This window comes from Gracilinanus agilis, chromosome 4 (assembly GCF_016433145.1).
Source record: "Gracilinanus agilis isolate LMUSP501 chromosome 4, AgileGrace, whole genome shotgun sequence".
Classification (NCBI taxonomy): Eukaryota; Metazoa; Chordata; class Mammalia; order Didelphimorphia; family Didelphidae; genus Gracilinanus; species Gracilinanus agilis.
Genome location: NC_058133.1, coordinates 287806850 through 287832635, shown reverse-complemented (window position 1 = coordinate 287832635; position 25786 = coordinate 287806850). Strand labels below are relative to the sequence as shown.

Here is a 25786-nt window from a genome sequence, read left to right as displayed (position 1 = left end):
AAGAAAATATAGACAGAGAGGAGAGAGAGAGAGAGAGAGAGAGAGAGAGAGAGAGAGAGAGAGAGAGAGAGAGAGAGAGAGAGAAGAAAACAGAGAGAGAGACAGAGAGAGAAGACAGAGGGAGAGAGAGAGACAGGGAGGGAAATGGAGAGAAATGTTATGAATACCCAGAGAGGAAAGAGTATCCAGAAAGAGAAGGTAGTCAACAGAATCAGATGTGGAAGATAGATGGAAGCTGAGAGAAGACTACTATATTTGTCATTTAAGAGGTATTTAATAGATTTAGAGAAAGCAATTTCAACTGAATTATTAGGTTCCAAACCAGATCCCAGAGAGCTTAGAAGAGATTGAGAGAAGAGGAAGTAGAAGCACCAAGTGTAGTCAGAGATGCTTTCACCTACAAAGTATTTTCCACATTTGATTCTCATAATTATACTTTGAAGTATATTCTATTTTGTATCTGTTTCACAGCTAAGGAAACTAAACTTGAGACTGTTTAAGAGCGTTTCCCAGGCTCATACAGCTAATGCATATCTGAGACAAGTTTCAAACCATATCTTTCTGACTTAGGTCTAGTATTTTATTGTCTAAACCACAATATTTATCATATTGTCTCAAAATATTATGGATTCATCATTTTAGAGAATATGATGGAGATAATTTTAAATTGTCTACTTTAATTTACATTGTGGAAAATAAAGGCAACATTTCATACTAAACATAAAAAAAAGGTCATTTTCATCCTGAAAATCTTCCTTGGTTGGCTTGCTCTTGCCAACTTTGGTTTGCTTTATTCCTAATTCTGCCAGAGAGGAGGAGGTTAATGCTCCTGTTTATCACCTTGATTCTTAGATCTTGGCTAATATCCTCTCCTGTAGTGCAATGCGTTCAGTTTTTACCTATGTAGCAGCTCTTAATGTGTCAGTGTTCAAAGTATGAGACACCCCCTGCTTCTGTGAATTCAAAAGTAGAGAAGAGTTCAAATGGAAATTTTGGCCTAGCTTTTCCTTTAATAATCGCCTAACTCTCCTTCCTAGGGATAAATAGTCATAGCATCACTAATGGTATCTCTTCAGTTCTCACAACACCCCTGTGAGACAAGCAAGTTCAAAGAGGTATTATCTTCATTTTGCAGTTAGAGTTACAGAAATAAAGTCAAGTAGAAAATAATCTAGGAATCATAATGGACCACAAGCTGATCATAAATTATCTGTGTAATGTTTTCATTTTAAAAGAATGTCGTATAATTTACTCATAAATTAATAATTAATAATTTATATATTTACAATTTATATAATTTATAATTGTAGCCACTGGGAGGTATTCCTTTTATTATGGCTGCTACTATGAAAAGTTGTAATTTGAGAAATTCAGAAAACACAGGTTTATGCTAGAAGAAAACAATAGAAATAATCAGGGTTTTAAAAAAAAGAAGTCATAAGGAAAATTTCAATGAATCTAGTTTCATCCAAGCAATAGGACAGAAGGCAAGTATTTTGAGGAAAGAGAAGGAATTATCATAGCAAGAAAATGTTGAACATGTGTATTCTATCTCCATTGAGCAAGAAGAAATGGGGAAAGATTCCCCTTCCATCACAGATGATAGGAGTGTAAAGACTTAGAGTGTTATAGGTGGTGTGAAGCCTGGTACCATTTTTGCCCAGATGTTTTATGTGACTTGATTTATGGCCAGCTTTTCAATAACTGATGACTTTGGTAGAGATCATTAAAATGAACAGAAACATGGAGTAAACTGTTTGTTTTAGTGCCACAGACTAGCTAAGCATGTGAAAAATGGCACCTCAATAGTATAAGAACTCTCTTAAGTCCTATCCAACCTTTTTAATGACTTATGTTAAGAAGGGTGTTCTTAACATTTTTGGTGTCTTGGATTCATTTGGTACCCTGGCAAAACCTATGGACCCCTTTTAAGACCGATGTTTTAAGGGCATAAAATAAAATGCAAAAGTCTATAAAGGTAAAAGATTTTATGAAAATACAATCTGTAGCCAAGAAGATGATAGTGGCATGCGATCTAGAGGAGGGTCAGATAATTATAGTAATTTAGAAATAATAATAAGCCCAAAATATTTTGAGATAGCAGTGGCAACTATAATGTAACATGAAAATGTTTGTGGTTTGTGCAGTATCCCTGATACTACTATGATCTGTTCCCTACAATCATATTTTGAAGGGCATGTTAAATTTCAGCTAGAGGAGGGGGCAGCTGGGTAGCTCAGTGGAGTGAGAGTCAGGCCTAGAGACAGGAGGTCCTAGGTTCAAACCCGGCCTCAGCCACTTCCCAGCTGTGTGACCCTGGGCAAGTCACTTGACTCCCATTGCCCACCCTTACCAATCTTCCACCTATGAGACAATACACCGAAGTACAAGGGTTTAAAAAAAAATTTAAAAAAAATTTCAGCTAGAGGCGAGTAGAAATAAAGGTATAGTTATTTTCCCACTGAAGTTCATCTAGCCCCTGAAATCTATCCATAGACACAGTTTAATAACTTTTCTACTAGGATGTTGGCCATATTCTATGAATTTTCAGACTTTGAACCTGAATTTGATATCGAAAGTGGGGGAAAAAGTTTGTAGGATGCCATTGTTTTCATATTCACAGGGCCTCCTGACCCAGTGTAAAATGGAAAAAAAAATCCACTTTTGTTAAGGTTGGGTATCTAGGTATCTCATTGCCCAACCTAAGATGTCTCTAGATAATAGGAGACCTGATGAGATTAAGATTCCATCAAGAAAGAGTTAATGGAAAGATGCCAAAGCAATGGAAATACATGCCAACACCTAGCCATGCCACCAAAAATAGTTTGCAGTGTTTAAAATTTCCATTTTGTCCCCTTTGCTCAATAACAGATTAGAACAGGAACAGTGAGGAGCACTAATATCCAGTAGGTGCTTGCAGTACCATTTGAGGTTTAGCTATTATGATGGGCTCTGGTTTAGGAGATGCATAATTATAATGGGCTTATTCCACAATTGTACCAAATTGAAAGCATTTAGAGCTAAATGTAGTGTTTGTCTTGATACACAGAGTTATGGACCCTCAGGATAAGTAAGCTAATGGTAAACATGAACCAGGGAGTTAATATTTGTTCTAGTTGGTAGTGTTGATTGGTTTAGCAAATCCTTTGTGGGCAGTAGACATGCAACAGTTCTGCACAGTACACTTGCGCTAAATTACATAACCGTTTGCACAACTGGTATGGCAAATTGGTGCTTAAACAGGAAGGTTCTAGCTAGCAATTCCTCCATATTTCTAAGGCAAATTGTCCCCAAGTTGAAACCCTCTTGATTATAATGCTACTCCTACCCTACCCTCCCTGCTAAAGAACAGAAAAGAGAAGGGGAAAAAGCAGCATGAAAGATCTGTTATCCTTTTCCCCCTCTCTTAGTCTACAAAAGCTGCTGTGAATGCAAAGCAAAGAGTTAATTTTGCAAATGGACTAGTTGCCTCCTGATTTTTCGCACATAAAGCCAGGAGAAGTTCAGGGAGAGACGTCTTCTCCCAGTAATGAAGCTTTCTGCTGCTAATGGCCCATGCAGACTCCCTTGGCTCCTCCAAATTAGAAATACTTTTGTGCTCCTTTGCTTCATTAACAGTAAAGAGAGGTAGATTGGTGGCTATTTAGGGCACGGTGAAATTGGTGGCTATTTAGGGCAAACGAAAATTGTACTAATTATGGTTGGGAAATTCTCTTCGTGGTGCGGTTCCACTTTTGATGTTCCTTTGGCACTTTACAGAAATTGCCCGCTGCTAGTTCTGCTACAGTTTGGCCTAGAAGAATGTGAGCTGATTCAAGTTTCATTTTTTCCCTGGGTTGATGGTCACTGAAATATTCTGGGTAGAGTGGGAAGTAGATTTTTTAAAATTGCTTTTCAAACTGTACTGTATATTTCTTATTTCCAGGGCTTATCTAGAGCTTTTTTGATATTCTTCTTAGTGCTCTTAAAAAAAAATGATGCAGTAAAAATTTTCTGGAAAACCTCATCTTGTTTAAGCTTTGGAGAGGAAAGAAGATTATCATGTAATGCTTATAGGTACCACTATTTGATGTGTTATCTAATTAGTCTTTCCAGGATGTACTACCTAGAATCTGCAGCCCACCATAGATTTTGGGAGGAAGAGGAGAAGCTTCGTTAATGACTCTGGATTAGCCAAGTCAAGTTAAGTCAACAGGTATTTATAAGGACTTATGTTGTTGCAAATAGCATAAGTGCTAGGGATACAGAGATAAAAGTACAGTTCATACCTTTAGGGAGCTTCACTTCTAATGGAAGAGACAATGTCATTTCCACCAAAAGACCACTGGATAGAAATCAGGAGCTGGATCAGAGCTTGGCACTTTGTGACCTTAAATAAGTCACTTAACTTAAGGTTACTCATAAAGTGAGGGATTTGGCCAATAAGTTAAAATTTTTTTGGTTATAAAATTTCATCATTTTGCCATCATAAAGGGCAGGTGGCTCGTGGACTGAAAATCAGACCTAGAGATGGGAAGTCTTGGGTTCAAATGTAGCCACAGATACTCCCTAGCTGTGTGACCCTGGGCAAGTTACTTAACTCCCATTGCCTAGCCCTTACCACTCTTCTGTTTTGGAATAAATAAACAGCATTGATTCAAAGATGGAATGTAAGGACTAAAAAAAAAAGATGTTGCTATAAAATAGATTTACAACTGCTACCCATCCTCACCTTCTCTTCACCATTTATATTTTTTCTTCTTTTTACCAGGGATGACAAATCATCAATGGACTCTGCTGCATTATGCAGCATTTTCTGTGAGAAAATAGAAAGAAGAGGCCTAGGGGACTCAGTTTCTGATCCATTGCTTCAGTTAAGACTTTTTGACTCATCAACATGATCCAATTTATTTTAGTGGAAACAATTAGTTCCCTTTTCCATCCCCTGTGTCCAATCTGGTTTGGAGAGAATGTCCCCTTCTTTTGTGATGGTTAAGGCTGGGAAAAGTGAAGAAAATGGCTTTTTTTTGGCATGTAACTGTTTGTCTATGCCTTGGAACATACCTACCAAACCTGATCTTTGCTTCTTCTGTATTGTATCTGATAAGCATTGAGGATAAAAGATGGAAAGGCAAAGGAAAGTAAAGAATCAGAAATAATAGTGTGTATTTTCCAACTGTCTTTTGAAGAATTGAGGAGGACCAAGAGTTTAAGAAATGTATTTCTTAGTCCATCCTCCTAATTCTTCACTCTTTCCTGCATCTCATTTTCTTCTTCCTTTCTAATACCCTTTGGTCCTCTGGACTAGGTTTCACTTAGCAAAGGGCTAACCCAACCATTCTAGGATTTCTTTCACTGAATCAAAGATAGTTGAGAGAAGGCTTTTTACATTACAAATTGTTTACAAGGTATTTGGAAATATTGGTATATGGAAACTGTTATTCATATGTATTTTACGTATAAAGCACTTTCTCCCTCCTCCACCTCATCAGGAACCAACATTATTTTAGATGTATTACTATCACCAGTTTTTAAAGATATTCCTTTATTTTATGATGATAACTACCATTTAGATAGAACTTCTATATGCCAGGCACTATGCTAAGCACTTTACAATAAAATTATCTCAAATTTCCCTCCTCACAACAACTCTGGGAAGTAGGTGTTATTATTATGCCCATTTTTCAGATGAGGAAACTGAAGCAAAAAGGAGTTGAGACTTTCTCCGGCTCACACAACTAATATAAGTCTCTACTGTGGCATCTGAACTCAGATCTTATTGACTCCAGGCCTGGCACTTTTCTAACTGTATCACCTAGCTATTTTATTGATATTTTTTAAAGTCACTGTTGCTTCATGCCTTTCTCAGTATAACTCTCCTTTGTAAGAAATATATAGACTCAGATAAAACAAATCAATATATTGACAATGTCTGAAAATGCATACCTCATTCTATACCTATAATTCACCACTTTTCTCCCAAGAGAGAGGAAGCCTACTTCATAATCAACACACTGAAGTCATGACATGTCTCTACATTGGGAAGAGTTTTTAATATTTTATTGTCATTGGGGGCAGCTGGGTAGCTCAGTGGATTGAGAGCCAGGCCGAGAGACGGGAGGTCCTAGGTTCAAATCCGGCCTCAGACACTTCCCAGCTGTGTGACCCTGGGCAAGTCACTTGACCCCCATTGCCTACCCTTACCACTATTCCACCTATAAGTCAATACACAGAAGTTAAGGGTTTAAAATAAAAAAAAAAAAAATAAAAAAAAAAAAATAAAATAAAATAAAATAAAATAAAAAATATTTTATTGTCATTGTCTGACTTTTTCCTCCTCTTTCCCATCTTCTGCTTCATCTGCCTTGACCTCTTAGTAAAACCTTGGCTCTGAGATTCCCTCCCTCCTAATGGGCAACTATCTAGCCAGATTACTATTTCAGGAATGAGCAGTGGACTAGATATGCTTGCCTCCCCCTGGGAGGAAAAGCTACAACATAGTTAAGGAGAACATTGAGGGCTAAGGATTCCATCAAAGGACTTCCAGGAGTCATATGCCAACTCTACTGCTGCCAGTACTCTAAACTCAAGAACACTTTCCCTTGAACTCTGTATTCACTTGTAAACAAAAAGTATGCCATAGACTCAACTGACGTATAGGATATTCAGGGCAAATATTCAGGCAGCACCTCTAGGGTGAAAGCCTGCCAAAATCTTTTTTGGGGCTACTCATCCACCTTTGGAATCCACCTTTCACCCAATAGTTACATGCCACTCCAAGTAGCTATAGAATGTGCAGTATCCACACACCAATAAAATGTGTTGGCAGGATCCAGAGCAAGGCTGAGGGACTTATGAGAAAGAAAACTAGCCACATTCAGAGGAAGAACTGTGGGAGGAGAAACACAGAAGAAAAACAACTGCTTGAACACATGGGCTGATGGAGATATTATTGGGGATGTAGATGCTAAACGGTAACTCTAGTCCAACTATCAATAATATGGAATTAGGTCTTAATCAATGACACATTTAAAATCCTGTGGAATTGTGCTTCAGCTAAGGGTGATTAAAGGGGTTTGGGGGAGAGGGAAAGAACATGACATATGTAATAATGGGAAAATATTCAAAAGAAAATATAATAAAATAATGAAAATAATAAAATAAAATGTCTTGGCAGGCTAAACTAAGTTGAGGGTAATTGATAGACCTCAAGCCCATCAGTGACTTAGGGTAATATCTACCCCAAGCATATGAAGAATTCCCTTGACAGGAATGGGCAGATGAGAACTATTTTTTTCCAATGGCCATGTCATCTTTGTCAGTTCCCAAGATGTATATGCTTATAACTGAAAATCTAGCAATTGATTCACCAAGCTGGTTTGAGTTGGTTCCAGTATGTTATAGAACAAATCCTACTGCACAGATAGAGAAAGATGTGACTCTAAAAGAACATAAGTTACTTGGGTAGGAAGAGTGTGAGCTAACAGTCAGCTAGCTTGAGTATTGAACTTTTATCTACAAAGACATTAAAAGAGCCTGAAGAAAGCCTCTAACACATTGGGTGGATTTTTTTTTGAAGGTGTTCAGAAAGATATGGATTCGAATCATACATGGTGAGACAACTGATCAGATCAAAGATTTATTAAAATTTCATAAAGTAATATCATAAAGGTAATAGGTAGCCTGGCATATTTATATAGGCAATATAGACCAATAGGCAGTAGATTGAATGCTAGTTTTGGGAACAGGACAACAGATTCCAAATCCAACTTCTAACACTTAATCTACTTTTTGTGTTCTCATTCTATCATCCTAGTAGAATATAAATGGCCAAAGGGCCTAATTGTCTGGTTTTTGTCTTTTTATTTCCAGTGCCCATCCTGCAGTAAATACTTATATAATCAGTGCTTGTTGGATAGAACTGAAACATATTGAATTCGATATTGGATATTACAGTTAAAATAGTCCTTTTGGCAAAGTTGTACTTATGTATTAGTACAAATAGTGGCTTGTTGGTATAATGGTTAGAGGGTTGGACTTGATGTTAGGAAGGCCTGAGTTCAAATCCCGCCCTGAATACTCATTAGCTGTGTGACCTTGGACAAGTCATTTAAGCTTGGACTGTTTAATTTCCCTCATCTGTAAAATGGGGATAATTATAATACCTCCCAGAGTAGTTGTGAGAATAAAATGGAAAAAAAATACTTGTAAAGTACTTTGCAGATGTTAAAGGACTATGTAAATGCTAATTAATATATTATGTGTGAGAGACATAATGAAATAGTGTAACTATAAAGAGCAGTCCTAAGAGTCAGGATCTTAATTTCCAATTGGTTTCTGATATATATTGGCTGTGTCCTTGGGCAAGTCACTTAACTTCTGAGTGCTTCAGACAATTGCATAGGAATTATCTAGTAAATAATAAAGGACATATGAGCTATGTTGGCATATAGAATTCCTACACTGATGAAATTACAGATCCTTTGTACTTTGGGGTATATCCTAAAAATATTATAAAAAGGAGACTCCATCACCTACATGTTAACATGTTACAATTTCTCAAACTTTATTTTTGGAAGTTAAGCCTACCTTCTTTGTAGACAGAATAAGTAATCTCCTAAAAGGCATAATTTGATGGACCAGGAAGACTCTCTTTTGAAAACACATTTTTCCCCTCTTATCTGTAAACGTGTTTGAAATTTCACCATTAAAAATGGATTCTTTGGGGTTAAGGAATTGGCCATCCAGACTTACTATATATTAAAATGTAAATGTCCTTGGGACAGATGCTATATTAACCTGTAAGTCATTTACATTTTAGCATGAATTTGTTTATCATTCTGCTTTTAGAGGCCAGAATATAGAGAAAATAGCCATTTTTATTGGGGAAAGTTATTGAGTAGGAATTGAAGAGAAGAGTGAACGATAATTTTGGAGAATGAGAGGATGGACAGAGAAGGCAAACTTGGTTGATGTTTTGCAGTGAGGACCATTGGACAGCCAAGGAAATGGCACAGAAGCACTGAATACCCACTAAGAGAAGTTGGAAGTTGGAAGCAACCAAAGAAAAGCTTTGGTGAAATCAATTCTGCCTTACGTTTTGGGGGATCTATTAGTTTTTGTCCCTTATGCCCAATTTAAGTCTTTCATATTATTTTATTCCCTGAAGAAATTAGGACATATCCTAAAGAGAGAATATAAAATAACTTCACATATTTGATTCACAATATATGTAATGTAGGATAGCTCACATTTATAGTTCTTGAAGGTTTACAAAATATTTCCCTACAGGCAACCATGTCAAGAAAGTAATGCAAATACTACCGGGATTCCCCATTGTACAGAGAAGATTGAGGCTCTGAGGGGTTATGATTGCTGGATGATCACAGCTAACAAATATCTCAGGCAGACGTTATACCCAGGTTTCCTGACCTCAAGTTGAAGATTTATACACTACTGCTATTGCCTTGATATTAATTATTTAGTCTTTCACTGATCAAATAAGTTGCATTTGTTTCCTAGACCTTTTCATAAGGAGGGAAGGGACCAGACAATTTTTCTAGTAGGAGCTGAAGAGCTGTATAGCCCAGATGATAGAACTAGAATGTGACAAGACTATGGTGTAGATTTTGGAATCAAGAGAGAGATGGGTTTGAATCCTGATGCATACTATCTTTGTAACCTGATTAAGTTTCCTTCTTTCTCTGACTTTCAGTTTTCTCAGCTGTAAAATATTAATAATCCTAACCCTGCCTATCTCACAGGTTTCTTGGAGGAAAGTATCCAGTAAAACTTTTCGTGACATATAAATGAGAGTTATTATTTCACTGTTGTTTTAAAATTTAAGATTCTGTGGTTGTCCAAAATTTCTGACCATTTGAGTCTTCACCAAAATAAGGATGTCAAAATTAAAAAAAGGCAAAAAGCAGGAGGATATGAATCAAAAGGTTTTTTTTTTCTCCCTTAATACCCCTCCCCAAGGAAAACCCTCTCAAAATGTTCAGTAAAGGCTAGATATGAAATCTGAATATTCTTTCTTTTATTCTCAAGTGTCTCTATCTTTTTTTCCATCTCTTTCATCACATTAGGGGTTAGAACATAAGAACACTTAAAATCTTGCAAGAGATTCATATCAAATATGAAATTACCAGGAGCAAAATTACCCACTGTGAAAAATACTTTGAGTGTTGGTGAATGAAAGATTCTTTGCAAAGCAGGGATCTTGACCAAAGATCCAGGCTAAAATAACTATGCTTAATTATTTTTGCAATTCATTAAATTTGTAATTTCATGCAGATGGATAATACTGAAGCAGATGGAAGTCAAACCTGACAAAATTATCTTCAAGAATTGCTGTATCCCCAATACACATCACAGGATTATATATTTAGATCTAACTATTTTCATTTTACAGATGAACAATCTGAGACTAAGGACTTTAGGATAACCATTCAAAGGTCACATAAGTAGGGGAAGCCAAGACCAAGAATGGAAATCTAGTTTGTTTGTTTGATTGTTTTGGTTCGAATCTTTCCATAGTGTCATAATATTCATTTGGGGTGAACAGGGGCATATGGGCAAATCACCTCTGGTGTGATAGCTTGCTGAGCCCTTTTTAGGGCTACTCATTCACCTTTGAAGGGTACCTCTTCCCCAACTAACACTTGTGGTGCCAAGAAGCTGTTACATGATCAGTGGCCACAACCTAGTTATACCGTCTCAGTGGACAGCCTGATTCAGGTTAAGGATAACTTAAAGACGTAAAACCCATCAGTGACTTTAGGGAGTATCTACCCCAAATATTTAAAGACTTTCCCCAGCAAAATGGGCAAATGAGAACAATTTGTTCCAATGACCATAAAGGCAGCTGAAGCTTACACCTTGGTGAGACATCAAAGATACCACAGTCACCCAGTGCATCACTCAGTGCATTCTAGGCTATAGCCAGTTGCCCTGACTTTCCATTGGACTTCAGTGACTCTGAAGAGAGAAAACAAAGATGGTGACTTTGTACAACTCTGCCTTACTTAAATGCAAATCATGGGTAATTTAAGATATCAACGATGTCTTTGGTTCTCTTCAAAAATGAACTACAAACAATAATACTTGCATTGTGGCTAACCTGATGATGGGTCTCTCAGAATTTAGCTAGGTAAGCTCTTGGACAGTAGGCATACCATCTGCCACTAAGTCAATTCTTAAGCCTTTTTAATTTGGAAGGAAGTTTTTAGAGACTGAGATTCCCTGAAATCACCTTTGAGAATACCTGCACACACTGTAATAAGGTTTTAGACTAGGATTTCAATTGAAGCCATGTTAGTCTTCCCTCCAAGCTATATATCTAGAACATAAATTAGACAAGAATTAGGATCTCTGAACTTTAAGCTTTGGAGTTTTCCTCATGTAGTATTTACTTAGGGAAGATATGGACTGGAATTTATTGGCAAATATTTGACAAACATCTGCTTCCTTACTCCCAAAGCTATACATATGACACATTTAAAAATTAACATTAAATATATTAAAAATTAATATATGGGGAATAAAACTTGAGCAATTGTACCAAAAAATAAAAGCAACAAAAAATGAGGAAACTATTTATGAAATAAATTCCCAGCCTGAAAAAAAATAAAAATTAATATTATTATTAATATTTTCTCTATCACTGTGCTATGTCTGTGAATCAACAAAACAATAAATCAATCCCTGTTTTTGGCACTTCTCTATTTGTGAGTTATAGTCACTTACAGTGAAAACTTAACAGTGAGCTTTCATAAGCCAGTTTGAACTAGCCCAATTATAGCCCAGGATACAGGTATTATACTATTTGTCAATATCAACCATATTTGTCCTGAAAATTTTTCACTGGAACTATATCCTTAATTCCTTGCCAATCCTACATTCTTCTCCTGGGCAAATATTAGAATGTCCCTTACTAGAACACAAGCATCTTCTCTTAGTCGAAATAAATATGAATTAATCTATGAAGACTTCTATTTTAAACAAAAGAATGGAGAAGAGAGTTAAAATTTGGGATATACAAAGGTCCCAGCAAGCTGGGAATGAAGGTCTAAGTCTATTAAAATAACAAAGATAGCAAAGTAAGTCTAATTGGAATTTTTTACCCCAAAAAATCAGTTATACAAGTATAGGATGAAGGATGCTTGACTAAACTGTTCATGTGAAAAGAACCAAGGATTTTTATTGGTTTTCAAATCTGATGAATCATTAATGTGATTTGTCAACCCCCAAAGTTTAAACCTAATTTTAAAAAGTACAGTATGAGTAGAGAGAACATTCTGGACAGAACTTGTCTGGAATATTATATTCAATTCCAGACTTTCCTTCTTAGGAAGGACATGAAGAATTTGGAATATACCCAGAAATGCAGGGAGGAGAGGAAAAAATATAAATCTTAATGGTGGTTGGATGCTCAAAAAAGGAATGTTTTCGGTTGTAGAAGACTTAATATCAATTTAAAATATTTGGAGGGCTGGAATATTAAAGAGAATACAATTGCTTTACTTGGTCCCATTGTTAGAATTGGAACCAATGGGTGGAAGTTATAGGAAAGCAGATTTCAGTTCAATACAAAGGAAAACTTTTTTCAGTTTGAGCCATCAAAAAGCAGAATAAGCCTCTAGTTCTCTATCACTGGAGGTTATAGGATACTAGATTATATGATCATAGATTTAGAGCTTAAAGAGACTTTAAAGACTACTGAGTATAAATCCCCCCTCCCCAAGTACTTTAAAGATGAATACTTTACAGATAAAGAAATCAAAACACTGAGAAGCAGAAAGTGTTGCACAAGGACCAGATATAATAATTATAATAACAATAATGATAATTTGCTGTTGATAAATCCTTTTCAGTCATGTCTTTATGTGACCCTATTTGGGGTTTTCTTGGCAGAGACAGGAGTACTTTCCCATTTTCCCACTCTACCTCATTTTATTGGTTAAGAACCTAAGCAAACAGAGTTAAATGACTTGCCCAGGGTCATACAGTTACTACGGGTCTCAGGTCATATTTAAACTAAGGAAAGTGACTCTTCCTGACTCCAGGTTATCACCTAGCTGCCTAAGTGGCACATAGTAGGTGCTTAATAAATGCTTATTTCCTTCTTTTCCTGCCTACTGTAAGTGACTCATCTAAGGTCATACAGGATAGTGAAGTTACAGAGTCAGAATTCAAACCTAGGTCCTCTGACTGAATTTCTACTAAGCAAATTATATATAATATGGAAATTAAAACTATTGATACCATATTATTGAATTTTAAGAATTCCCAGAACAGTCATGTGAATTAAGAATGTAGCTCCTCCTCTATTTGGTGAACTTATAAAAAAAATGTAACAGCTCTCATGCTTCACTCTGCTCAAGGCAGGAAATTGTCTTATCTGGAGAATCACAGTCATATTGCAGAAAGCCAAGGCTTGCCAGAACCTGGGTTTTAGTCATTGGGAAGACCCTATTACCAGTGTTTATGTGTCACCTGAAGCTGACAAGATGATCCAGCAGCAGGATTGTGGCTTTGGGCATTTGCTTAATTAAAAGTAAAAGGTTCTGGCCCATATGACTTCATTAAGATGGCTTTTATTAATAGCCAGAGAACACTGAGGGTATTACCAACTGTAGCACATCAGGGTTCTGTTAGAAACAGGAATGACCATCAGAAGACATTATATCCAGGTCTCTTTGTTACTCACCCTAGCCTGCTTTACAGAAATATTAATGTCAGCAACATTAAGAACCTAATTAAGGAAAGAATAGGAACTGGGGCTATTATTTCATTGGTGTGAGGAACTACAGGATTAGAAAATTCTCTCTTCCTCTGTGGTGTAACTTTCTCTGAAATTTAGTATTTTAGGCATTTGCTTAGAACACTGAGAGGCAAGTAATTTGCCCAGGGACAAACAGCCACTATGTATCAGAGACAATCTTCCTTGCTTTGATTGAGATCTTTGTAATACATAATAGGTTGTATCTACAGAGTTTTAAGTATTTTACAAAGCTGCAAAGTATTGTACATATGCGATCTCATTTGACTCTTACAACTCTGAGAGGGATATTGGAGAAAACTAAGGCTGAGAAAGGTGTACTCATTTGCCCAGGGTCACAAAATTGTCAAATGTTAGAGGTGACAATTGAACTCAAAACTCCCTGAAGTCAAGGCCTGCTCTCTTTCTCTTAGACACTGTTAAGGGGGTGGGGGGTGGGGGGTGGATCAGAACTGAAGAGGGAAGTCAAGAACTCCTGATTCTGAATTGGTGAATAAACCTGAAACCTTTTTTGCATTCTCTTCATTTGTGCTACAGAGGTAACTAGGAAGCATAGTGGATAGAGTGCTAGGTTTGGAGTTAGGAAAAACTGAATTCAAATCAGTCTCCAGACGCTTACTAGCTGTGTGACCCTGGGAAAGTCCTTTAACCTTTGACTGCCTTCATTTTCCCAACCGTAAAATGGGGATTGTTATGGTACCTACCTCTCAAAGCTGTGAGAATCAACAGAGATAATATTCATCCAATACCTGTGACATAATGGTAAATGGTTAATACATTCTTATTCTTTTCTCTAACTTTCTCTTTAGAGCTGAAGCCCCAGATGTTGCCTATGATTTAACAGTGACAGACAGTAAAAATCAAATTATGACTGTCAATTTTGTGAATGACACATTGTCAAACCTATATGGTTGGATGGCTCTGCTTTTAGATCAAGATACCTACTTGCTGAGATTTGAGGCTCCTTGGATCAAAAGCAGTCTTCAGGTAACCCTGGATATTATTGATTACTTATTGTCATCTCTCTAGGAACCTTAATCTTCGCCCCCCATCATTCTTTTAAAAATTGTTTTTATTTTCCCCCAGATTACATGCCAATACAATTTTTAATAAATGTTTTCTGACATTTTGCAATCCATATTCTTTCCCTCCCTCTCCCTATCTCCTTTCCCAAGAAGGCAGGTGATATAGGCTGCACATATGTTATCATTCAATGCATATTTCCATGTTCATCATGTTGTGAAACAGAACACACATTGCTTATACTAAAGAAAATTCATAGAAGAAATAAAGTCAATAATGGCATGCTTCATTCTGTATTCAGACTCCACCAGTTCTTTCTATGGCATTTGATAGCCTTTTTTGTCATGAGTCCCCTAGGGGTTGTCCTCCATCCATGCCTTGTTGATACTAGTTAAGTTACTCACAGTTGATCATCATACACTATTGTTACTGTATATTACATTTTTCTGGTTCTATTCACTTTACTTTGCATCACTTCATACAAGTATTTTCAGATTTTTTATGATCTTGTTTGTCTTTTCTTATGACACAATAGTATTACATTACAATCATATGCCATAACTTGTTCAGCTATGCCCTAAATGGTCATCCCTTTAGTTTCCAGTTCTTTGCCACCACAAAAAAAGCTGCTATAAATATTCTTGTACAAGTAAGTCCTTTCCCTCAATCTTTGATGCCTTTGGGTATTTTGAGATCAAAGGGTACTTCAAGATTATTCTTAACCCTCTTAGAATTAATTTTACATTGAAATGTGGCTATCTTTTAGATGGAGAAAAATTTACAATCACTTTAAATCTCATCTCATCAAATTTCATATATATGAAGAATATTCAGCAATTCTAATATACCAAGAAGAAAAACTATAAAACTTGTCTGAAAAAAATCACATTTTGGTTTTTCCAGATTAGTGAACCACATTATTCTCAAATGAAAATATCTGCAGCCAGATAAATATCCTACTGATTTATTTCTATATTAAAAGTCTGCCACCTAGTGGCAAGGTATTAAAATGTAAATATTCTGAGAGTTCCAGTACTGTGTGTGGGATTTTGTTTGTCAAAGGTTGAGTCAGTGTAGGTTGGGCTTTTTCCTCTAACTTCACCTTCATTTTGCACTAGGAGTACTCCCTTTTAAAAAACAAAGAAGGAGCTTGCTACCAAATGGACTCATAACTATGTTTCTCTCTCCATTTTTCTGAATTTTTGAGGGTTTGATTTCATCTCATGAATCTTCTCATATATCTTCTCCAGTATCATCACTGAGGCTTATTACTGATTGCCTGTATCTTTTAAAGAGTAAATAATAGGTTGGAAAAGCTTTGGTCTGTAAATCTTTACAAGTCCATCTTAGTCCCAACTGCTCAGTTACTAATTGGCTGAGTAACTAGCAAATCTTCACTTGTCTCAGCCCCAATCAACTCAAATAAAAGCACTGAACTTCTCATGCCTCTTTCAGCTCTAATCTTATGCTTTCTATGGTTCTAGTTACAAATGAGAATGCTGAGGATGAGATATGATAATAGCTTACTCTTGTTGGCAGCATCCACGTAATTTTCCATAAAAAAATTAACTCTGAGAAGGGCTTATGAATCACCAAAGTCAAATAGCTGACTTCATAGAGCTAGTATTTGAAGCTCAGTTCTCCGATTCCAAAGCCCATGTTTTCTTTGCTTGTTCCTTCCTTCCTTCCTTCCTTCCTTCCTTTTTCTTCCTTTCTTTCTTTCAAAAAGTTTATTAATAGAATTTATTTTCAGGTATCTCAGCCATTCTCTTCCCCTCCCCGCACCATAGAAGGCATCATCTAGAAAATAGATATGTATATAGATTATGTCTTTTGTGTTTCCATTTTTCCAGTTCATATACTAGAGGTGAACATTTACAAGTTTTTATTCAAATATAAAATCTGTAGCTGTATATAATGTTTTCTTGGTTTTACTCATTTCATGCTTCATTATCTCATGTAGTTTTTCCAAATTTAAAAAAAAAAAATTAGTCCGCTCATCATTTCTAATGACACAGTAGTATTCCATTACTATCTCATACCATAATTGTTTAGCCATTACCCAATTGATGGACATCCCCTTGATTTACAGTTCTTTGCTAACACAAAGAGAACTACTATATATATATATATATTTTGGAACATATAGGTTCTTTTCCTTTTACCTTGAACTCCTTGGGAAAAACACCCAGCAATGGTATTGCTGAATCTAAGGTTATATACAAATTTGTAGCTCTCTGAGCATAAAAATTGCTCTCCAAAATAGTTGGATCCATTCACAGTTTTATCAAAAGTGTATTAGTGTCCCCGCTTTTTCACATCCCCTTCGACATTTGTCATTTTAGCCAATATGACTGATGCCAAAGAGCACTGAATTGGTTTGTTTTGCATTTTCCTAATCAGTAGTGATTTAGAGCATTCTTTCATGTACCTTTATATGATTTTGGTTTCTTCACCTAAAAATTGTCTGTTCATATTTTTTGCTTATTTGCCAATTGGCGGATGACTTCTCACAAAGTTCTTTATATATATATATTAGATGCAAGATCTCTATCTGAGAGATTATGAAAATTTTTTCATCATTTTCTGCTTTCCTTCTAATTTTGGTAACATTTGCTTCATTTGTACAACTTAATGCATTAAAAATTATCTATTTTATATCTCAAAATACTCTCCATCTCTTCTTTATTCACAAGTTCATTTCCTAACCACAAATCAGGTAAGTAACATATTCCCTATTCTAATTTGTTCATGATATCTCATTTCTTGTCTAGATCATGTATTCATTTTTATCTTATCTCAGTAAATAGTTTAAGACATCGGTCTATTCCTAGTTTTTTGCCAAACTACTTTCTAGGTGTCCCAGCAATTTTTACCAAATAGTGATTTCTTATCCTAATCACCTGGATCGATACTTTTGTCAAATATAAGGTTAATATAACCTTTTACTACAGTTTGTTGTATGTCTGTTCTGTTCCACTGATCTACCTTTATATTTCCTAGCTAGTACCAGATAGTTTTTCTAATTACTACTTTATAATACAGTTTTAATTCCAGTACTGTTAATTCTTATTCTTGTATATGCTTTCATCGTTTCTTTTGATATTCTTGATTTATTGTTCTTCCAAACAAATTTTGTTATTATTTTTAAAGCTCAATAAGATAATTTTTTACTAATTTGATTGAATAAAAAGATATATGACACTTCTTGATAGGGCATTATTTTAAAGTGAATGAAAACCAAGATATACTGTCAGTAACAAGTATGACCTGTCTGTTTTCAAAAGTATTCAGCAACATTTGATAACTTTACTTCTGGAAATTACTTGCTGGTGGTGCACAAAGACTTACAGCCACATACTGATATTCTGGTTATATGTGGGACTAGAATCGGCCAATCCCTTCTATCTTCTCCATCTGCTACTCGTGATAAGGCCTGTGATTGGTTCTTCAACAGCCAGTTGGGGGAGCTCACTTATTTGGGTAAGTGTATGACTAGAAATGTCCTTTGTATTATATAACCAATTTCTACTAGTTGAAGATAATTTTATTTTTTAATATAGTTGTTTTTCTTAATTTGGAGTAACGAACATTTGTAAAATAAATAGTGGAGAGAAAATATGCTTTGAGGCAGGGGTGTCAAACACACAACTAGTTGTTATTGTTCAGTTTTTTTTTTCAGTAAGGTTGTATGTGTCCCCATTTGCAGTTTTCTTGGCAGAGATGCTGGTCTCCTTTGCCATTTCTTCTCTGGCTCATTTTGCTGATGAGGAAACTGAGACAAACATGGTTAGATGACTTGCCCGGGGTCTCATAGCAAGTAAGTTTCCAATGCCAGATTTGAGCTCAGGAAGATGAGTCTTCCTGATTCTAAGCCCAGCACTCTATCCGTTGTTCCACCTAGCTGCCCATGTATATGATAAGTCTATATAAAATAAATACAAATGCATTTTAGGAGGAACAATTTCAGCTTCTAGATAAAAAAAAATTGATGTTGGCAAAAGACAGTCTCTGCCCTCAAGGAGCTCACCATCTAATAACAAAACCAAAGAAAAAACCAACCAATTCAGTACCTAATTTCTTTGAAATCCTGAGACTTTCTGGTTGACTGTCAGAACTGACTAGCTAAAATATACCTAATATTTTCAGTCTAGAAAGAGAGCCACAGTCAAAACCACATGATCTAAATATGCCATCTCTGTGAAGATTCATGCCCATAGAATGGTTTTGAATTTGATTGACTCAGAAAGGCTTCCAAAATTCCCTTTAAATTACTTTATAGGCTCTTGAGAATTAAATTTTGACCAGTCAAATGTCTTTGGAAAGTCATGTATCTCCCTAAATTTGTTTTTACCCTACTCCCATTTCCCATACCAAGCCCTAACCCTTCTTACTATCTGCACATTCCTTTGTGGCTTGCTGTATTAGCAGTTTAAGGAAGTATCTATAATTTTGTGGGGGGAGCATAGCAGAGATGTTCAGAGTTTACTCACAAACATGGATTCCTGTGAAAATTACACCAAAGTGGACCAGAAAGGAGAACTGATTAATACAAATCTTTTAGAACCATTATGTGGTTTTCATTAGGTCTGCTGCTTGATTTCCTCCTTTCCATCTTTGTTTAGATGTAGTGTATGAATATGTTTGTATTAATAATTAATATCCCAAGCAGTAGAGCCCATTTAAAACTGTACACTATTTCATTAACTATGGTGGTTACCTTCATTGGATCATACATTTAGAGCTTGAAAAGCCCATGGAGATCACCTAGTTTAACTCTCCTATCTTAAAACAAGGAAATAGATGTCAAGAGCCATTACTATTACACAGGTAATAATGAATTATTTCATAGGTTATAATGAACAGGTTTGGGATTTGAATGCAGGCCCACTGATTCTTGATTTTGCATTTTTTCTGATACAGAAAGACCAATTTTAGCACAGTGAATTGTGCCATTATTTAATTTCATCCATTGGCTTTTTTTTTTATTCCTACAAGGTAGAAGTTGAACAGCATCACCATTTTTAGTTCTATCCACGAAACTGTTCTTTATTTGAATTTGTCTAATGCCAGTCTGAATGGGGTATTGGGTGGGGATAGAAGGACCCAGGTGTTCCAGCTTCTAAACCACTACTTATCTCCACTAGAGTGTGCTGCCTACTAGATAATTGCTGAATTCAACCACTTTGCTGAGGTGGGATGGGGGCTAGCTGGGTGGAGAGCTATCCTTACCCAGACCATCAAAGGAAGTAGAGTTTCAGTCATCTCAATGCCTAAGTCATGCATTTTGTTGGCTTCCCCCTCCCTCCTCAGAGACAGCTTTCAGATTCCCTCTAGTTGAGGACAGACTTTTCCTCTGAGACTGGCTTTTATCTCTTGAGGAAAATATATTTTTTTAATTTCCCTCTCTTAGTTTCTGCATCTGTAAAATGGGGTTAAAGATATTTACTTCTGAACATAGTAGTGCCTGATACTTTGAACCAACCCTGGTTAAGGTTCCTTTCTGTAAATTTGTTGTTCAGTGACGTTGCTTTAATTGAACTAATTAGTAGACCTTTTCCTTTGCCCAAAGGATCAAAAGTATCATGGGATTCAAACCAAGCACACGCCCAGAAAACATTTCTGAAAGGATATCATTATATAGAACTATCATTTCTAGAGCTCACAACTAGGATCAATAGTAGGGCATGTGACAGTATTTCTGACATGTGTTTTCTCAAATGGAGACTCCTATTCCTTCAGTGTAGTCTCAACAGAATAATATGGGTAATTTAACAAATTCAGAGTGCTTGGAAGATTGGAGACTTGATTCAGATTGTCCTAAATCCACTGAGTACTCTGAGGAAGCAAAGACTCAAGATCATAGATCTAGATGTCATCTGGTTCAACCTCTCATAAAGATGAATAAATGAATAAAAATATATTAAGCACTTAGTATGTGCCATTAAATATAGGGGAATAAAAAAAAATGGGCAGAGACAGTCCCTGTTCACAAAAGAGCTTATGTTCAGATGGGGAATTTGAGGAAGAGAGAAGTGAAATGATTTCTCCAAGATCATATAAGTAATAAATAGAAGGAGATAGAGGAGCAGGATTTGTGAGACTAGACTAGAAATTAAGCTACCTGGGTACCATTCTGCCCTCTGTCATGGTCTCTGGAAGAACCTAGAAATAGTTTTCTTTTATAGTTTTATGACTGTAGATGTAAAAGAAATGTGTCAGAGGTCATCTTGTCCAACCCTTCCATTTTATAGATGGGGAAACTAAGGCCAGAGAAGTCAAATGTCACACTTTAGTTTGAGCAACAGCTTTGAACTGTTACTTTTATATCATTTTCAGAAGTGAGTACGACGTAGGGACAATAATTCTTTTATATTTGCAAAAGTTTGAACTAAAAGCAAGAAAGGCTCCTTTTCCTTTCAGGCCCAGTGTTCTGGCCCTACTTTTCCCACAGCAAATGTCCTGATCACATAGAATCAGTTTCCAATGGTCGCTTTTCCTCCTGTCTTTCACGAGGATATATTTCTCCAGTTTGTGGCAAACTTTTTTTATATATATATATTTTAGTTACATTAATGCTCTGAAATAATTAGTCAGCTAATTAATCTGGTTTACAAGCTTTGTAGGATTCTTCAGCTGTCAGTCAGACCTAGGCCCGAGGCCTACATTTAGTCTCAGCTCCCTTACCCATGTGACTTTGGTTGCTATGACTACCGGCTACATCTGCTGACACCCCACTCTCTATTTATTGCTTAATTAAGAATTTCACGCTCAGTCCTTATCTGCCTTTAAGAACAAGCACACACTGTTAAGAAATTCCAAATTTAGTCCCACGGACAAGGCAAGCCTTTCTTGTAGGCCTGGCTGGATGGAGCCGTTCTAACTACCCTCTTGGCATCCAAGCCGCCACCCTTCAATCAAAAATCATTAAATGGGGCAGAGATAATGAGCATGTAGCATATCAAAAGAAGGATGTTTGCTTGGTCCAAAGGAGGAAAAGCTGTCCGGCCCCATGCACAGCCGCCACTTCAAAGGGGGATGAGTTCTCTAGTCAGCAGGGCCCAATAAAGCTCTGTTTGTTCCGGGCTTGACTTATGCAAAAGGTCTGGTATGTCCGAGCCCCATCTCCCAGACGCAGCCTCCCTCCATTCTCGGCTCCGTATCCCCCTCCCCAACCTCTTGCCTTCCACACGTTCGTGTGTCATCAGTTAGGCAGCTGGGTTCCCCCAAAGCATCAGTCGTAGCGTATAATCACCGACCCTCCGTTCACAATGGCCACTTGTAGGGGGGTGGCCAGGAGGAGGTCTCCCGTACAATAGGAACACAATTATTGCAGCTGCTAGGGAGGGCCATGATTCTTCCTGTGGAAAAATAATAGGTCCTGCCCAAAACAGGGGGGAGAAGGTTGGGGTGAGGCAAGGGGGGGTGGAGAAAACAATCTTGAGTTTATTATTCATATTCTGACTCTTGGAAGCCCATTGCTAGGCCAGTGGGGTTCCGGCAGCTGCTCGTACATAGCCCTTTTCTAATAATTGTACATTCTGTCAGGGGTCAACTTACTTTTGACCTCCTCCTTTTGTACCAGTAAAAGACTCTTTAGGGCAAACTGTTGGGTTGTGGCAGGAGTGCATTAAACACCCTCAGCTCCCCCCTGGCCAACCAGCACCGGGTGATAAATTTACATCAGATGCTGGGCCATTCACAGGAGAACTCCCCAGTTCACACAGCCCTGCTCTTACTCAGTGGCACATGGCTGAACTGGGGCATTGTAGGAGCTGGCAGCTGAGCAGGTCCACCGTGGAGTTATCAGGCTCAGATGCTTCTGACGTGCTCCTCACTCCTGACCCGACTAGAAAAAAGAAACAATATCCAGCCAGCCTTGCCAATGCTCATCTCGGAGTTCTCCCAAGCGCTCAGAGAAGGGAAGTGGAGAAGGGAAAGAAGCTGGCCTTGATGTTTATAGGGGCAGGAATGCTTTTGACTGGGAAGACAGATGGGCTTTTCCCATCTGGCTTCCTTTCCTAGGAAAAAGACCTCAAGATTAGAGGGCTCTAGGAAGATATTCCTAGTTAAAGAGAATTACCTAGGATTTAACTTTCTCAGTGGATAGATATGGGCAGAAATGTCCCCTCTCTAGGCTTCCTCTTTCTCAAAAGGGTTATGGGTAATGAGATTGAACACATCACCAATGTCTTCTCTATTTAATCCTGTTTTCAAGACTCCATGCAGTTCTTTGAAACAAACAGAGAACTCAAGGATTTTGCTTCTGTTTCCTAAAGCTCTCTGGGAGGATTTCCTGAGATGGAGTGGCAGGAGGAGTATGGGGAGAGGTGAATCTTATTCATTCCTCTGTTGCAATTTTAGTCCTGAGGTCCCCTAAGGCAATCCATAGCATTCTAGTTACTAAATTAATTTACATTTATATAGCACAGTTCATCCCCCAAGGATCCCCAAGCACTTTACCAGCCATGTGAAGGGCTGACTTAAGGGAAATACACCAACCTCCAGGGCAGAAATATAGGTAGCAGGACAGAGCTGGAATATATGGAAAGGGCTTTTGCCTAACTGGCAGAGGGAACTTCTCTATTGGGAGAAAGGAGGAAAGAGAAAAACAAAAATGGAAACAAAACACACAGGTATAGTTCGATTGAATTTTCTAGAACTCAGATATCTAGGTGTTCATTCCATATCCACCAAGTCATCTTTGCTTTAGTAAAAGATCACTGCAAATACATCCTCTCCTGTGAGATTTTTTTCCTGCTTAAGTCCATGAAATACAATATAAATCTTGCCATTACAATCAATAGCTTACTACCTATTACCCCTAACATTTGAAATAGGGAAGGAAGACCAAAAAATGTTGCAATTACATAAAATATAGACAGTTTCTTCTCTTCTTGGATTTCTAGTCCCAGAGCCATTAGATTAGGTTAGAAACATTTTATTTTCAGAAAATATAAGATCAACAAATCAGGTCCTTTCCCATTGTTGTGGTCACATCATACCCATCATATTCACCAGAATCATACACTAAGGTTAATTAAAGATCCAGGTTTAGTATCATGCTATATTTTCAAGAACATACTTAGTTCTGAGGGCTTTCTGCTCATCATTTCTCCAATTTCTATTGTCACTTAAAATAGATCTACTTATGTTACTAACATCATGACCAGAATAACCAAGGCCCAGGGCTGCTCAAAGGAGCATTTTCCCAATGTTGTCCCTCAGACTCCTACATGCTAATTCCAGATTTGAATATCTCTAGTATGACCAGCAGAGAAGAAAGAAGATCTTCCTTTGAAAGTAGTTATGGGGCAATAACTACTTTGGGTAGTGAAGGACAGCCCTTTCTTTTTCATTGACTCCTCTTAATCCTGGATGCAACTTTATAGTTTATAGGCAGTGAGATGTACAGTGGCTACAGTATTGGACCTAGAGTAAAATTCAGCCTCAGACACTTAATAGCTGTGAGATCCTGAGTCAATCTTTTAATCTTATTTTCCTCAGTTCCCTCAGTTGTAAAATGAGATGGAGAAGGAAATGGCAAACCACTCCAATATTTTTGCCCACAAAAACCCCCAATTGGGGGTCAAAGATTCAGACATGACTCAACAACATCTTTGTAGTAAATACAATTACCATGAGGGCAAAGATAGTTTCACTGTTATATTTGCATTCCCTGAAACCTACCACAATTCCTGGCACACAATGTAGTATTTAATACATGTTTGTTGGTTAATTGATCCTGAGTAGCAGAGTTTAAAGTGTAATGGCTGGAAGACATGCCTCTTTATTTGTTATTTTAGTACTTTCTTACATAATCAGTCAATTGATCAAGACAGGCACTCTAATCAATGCTGGGGATACAAAACAAAACAAAACAAACAAAACAAAATAAAACAAAAAACCCCAGTCCTCGTCCCCAAGTATCCTATATTCCATCAGCAGAGACACGTACATGTAGTGGTATATTGTATATAAAATACATTCAAGGTTATAAGGTATATTTTTTCACGGGGAAGGAATTAGCAATAGAGGGTATAGGAAAGAGAGGATCTGAAAAGATATCATGTAGGAAATAATGTTTGTACTGCGTTTGAAAGGAAGCTAGGGATTTTAAGAGACAGAGAATGTAATTCAGGCAAGGGGATGGGAATAGCCTTTGCAAAAATATGGATTATGTGGATGTCCCATTCCAGAGTTAGCAGGTAAGGAGAGAGCTAGTTGTAAGACTAGAAGAAAGAATGAAAAATCCTTTAAGTGTTTATTATGGGTCAAGCACTATAGAAAGAGAGTACAACTTTTTTTGGTGTTATCTAGCTTTGCCCTTGCCCCCTCTTTTTTCTGGGTATCATGGGAAACTTCACCCTTAGCTCTAGTAAGTTTACCTTGTGACTTTCTTTTCATCTTAATACTTATCCCTCTTTTCCTTCTTTGTATTACTCCCAACTTGTTACTTCAGTCACATGTATGTTTTCAGAGAACTGGGAACAGAGAGCTCTAAAATAGACTGAAGGACTTTCTGTTTCACAGACTCCAGAGTTCCTGCTTTTTCCTGTTTTTTTTTCTCCTTTTTTCATCACATTCATCCTTCTACCCTCCCCATGCCCATAAGCCCAACTTTGTTTTTCTTGCTTTTGAAATGAATCTTTTAATCTTATCTGCCATCTTATATTGTGAAAGGTCCACAAAATCTACTTAGTAACACAATCTGAGTTGGAAAGGATGTTATTGATCATTTTAAAGGGAGTTGGGGTGACCATTCTAACAAGTGGTCATCTAGTTTCTTTTTTTTGTATCAGTGAATATAGTACTGGCTATGGAAATGGAGATTATAGCTTCAAATCTCATTTCTTTTTTTTTTAAAATGAGATAGTATTTTATTTTATTTATTTTAAACCCTTGTACTTCAGTGTATTTTCTCATAGGTGGAAGATTGGTAAGGGTGGGCAATGGGGGTCAAGTGACTTGCCCAGGGTCACACAGCTGGGAAGTGGCTGA

The 25786-nt window shown here is 37.0% G+C and overlaps 1 protein-coding gene across 1 annotated transcript in view; it reads left to right on the top strand.

The window, feature by feature from the left end:
• The window catches only part of PKHD1 (PKHD1 ciliary IPT domain containing fibrocystin/polyductin), a 685806-nt gene that overhangs the window by 357341 nt on the left and 302679 nt on the right, over positions 1–25786 (top strand). Inside the window, exons 39-40 of the mRNA XM_044675345.1 lie at positions 14572–14749; positions 18073–18268. Of these exons, the coding sequence (XP_044531280.1) occupies positions 14572–14749; positions 18073–18268 (374 nt within the window). The remainder of the gene's footprint in view (positions 1–14571; positions 14750–18072; positions 18269–25786) is intronic.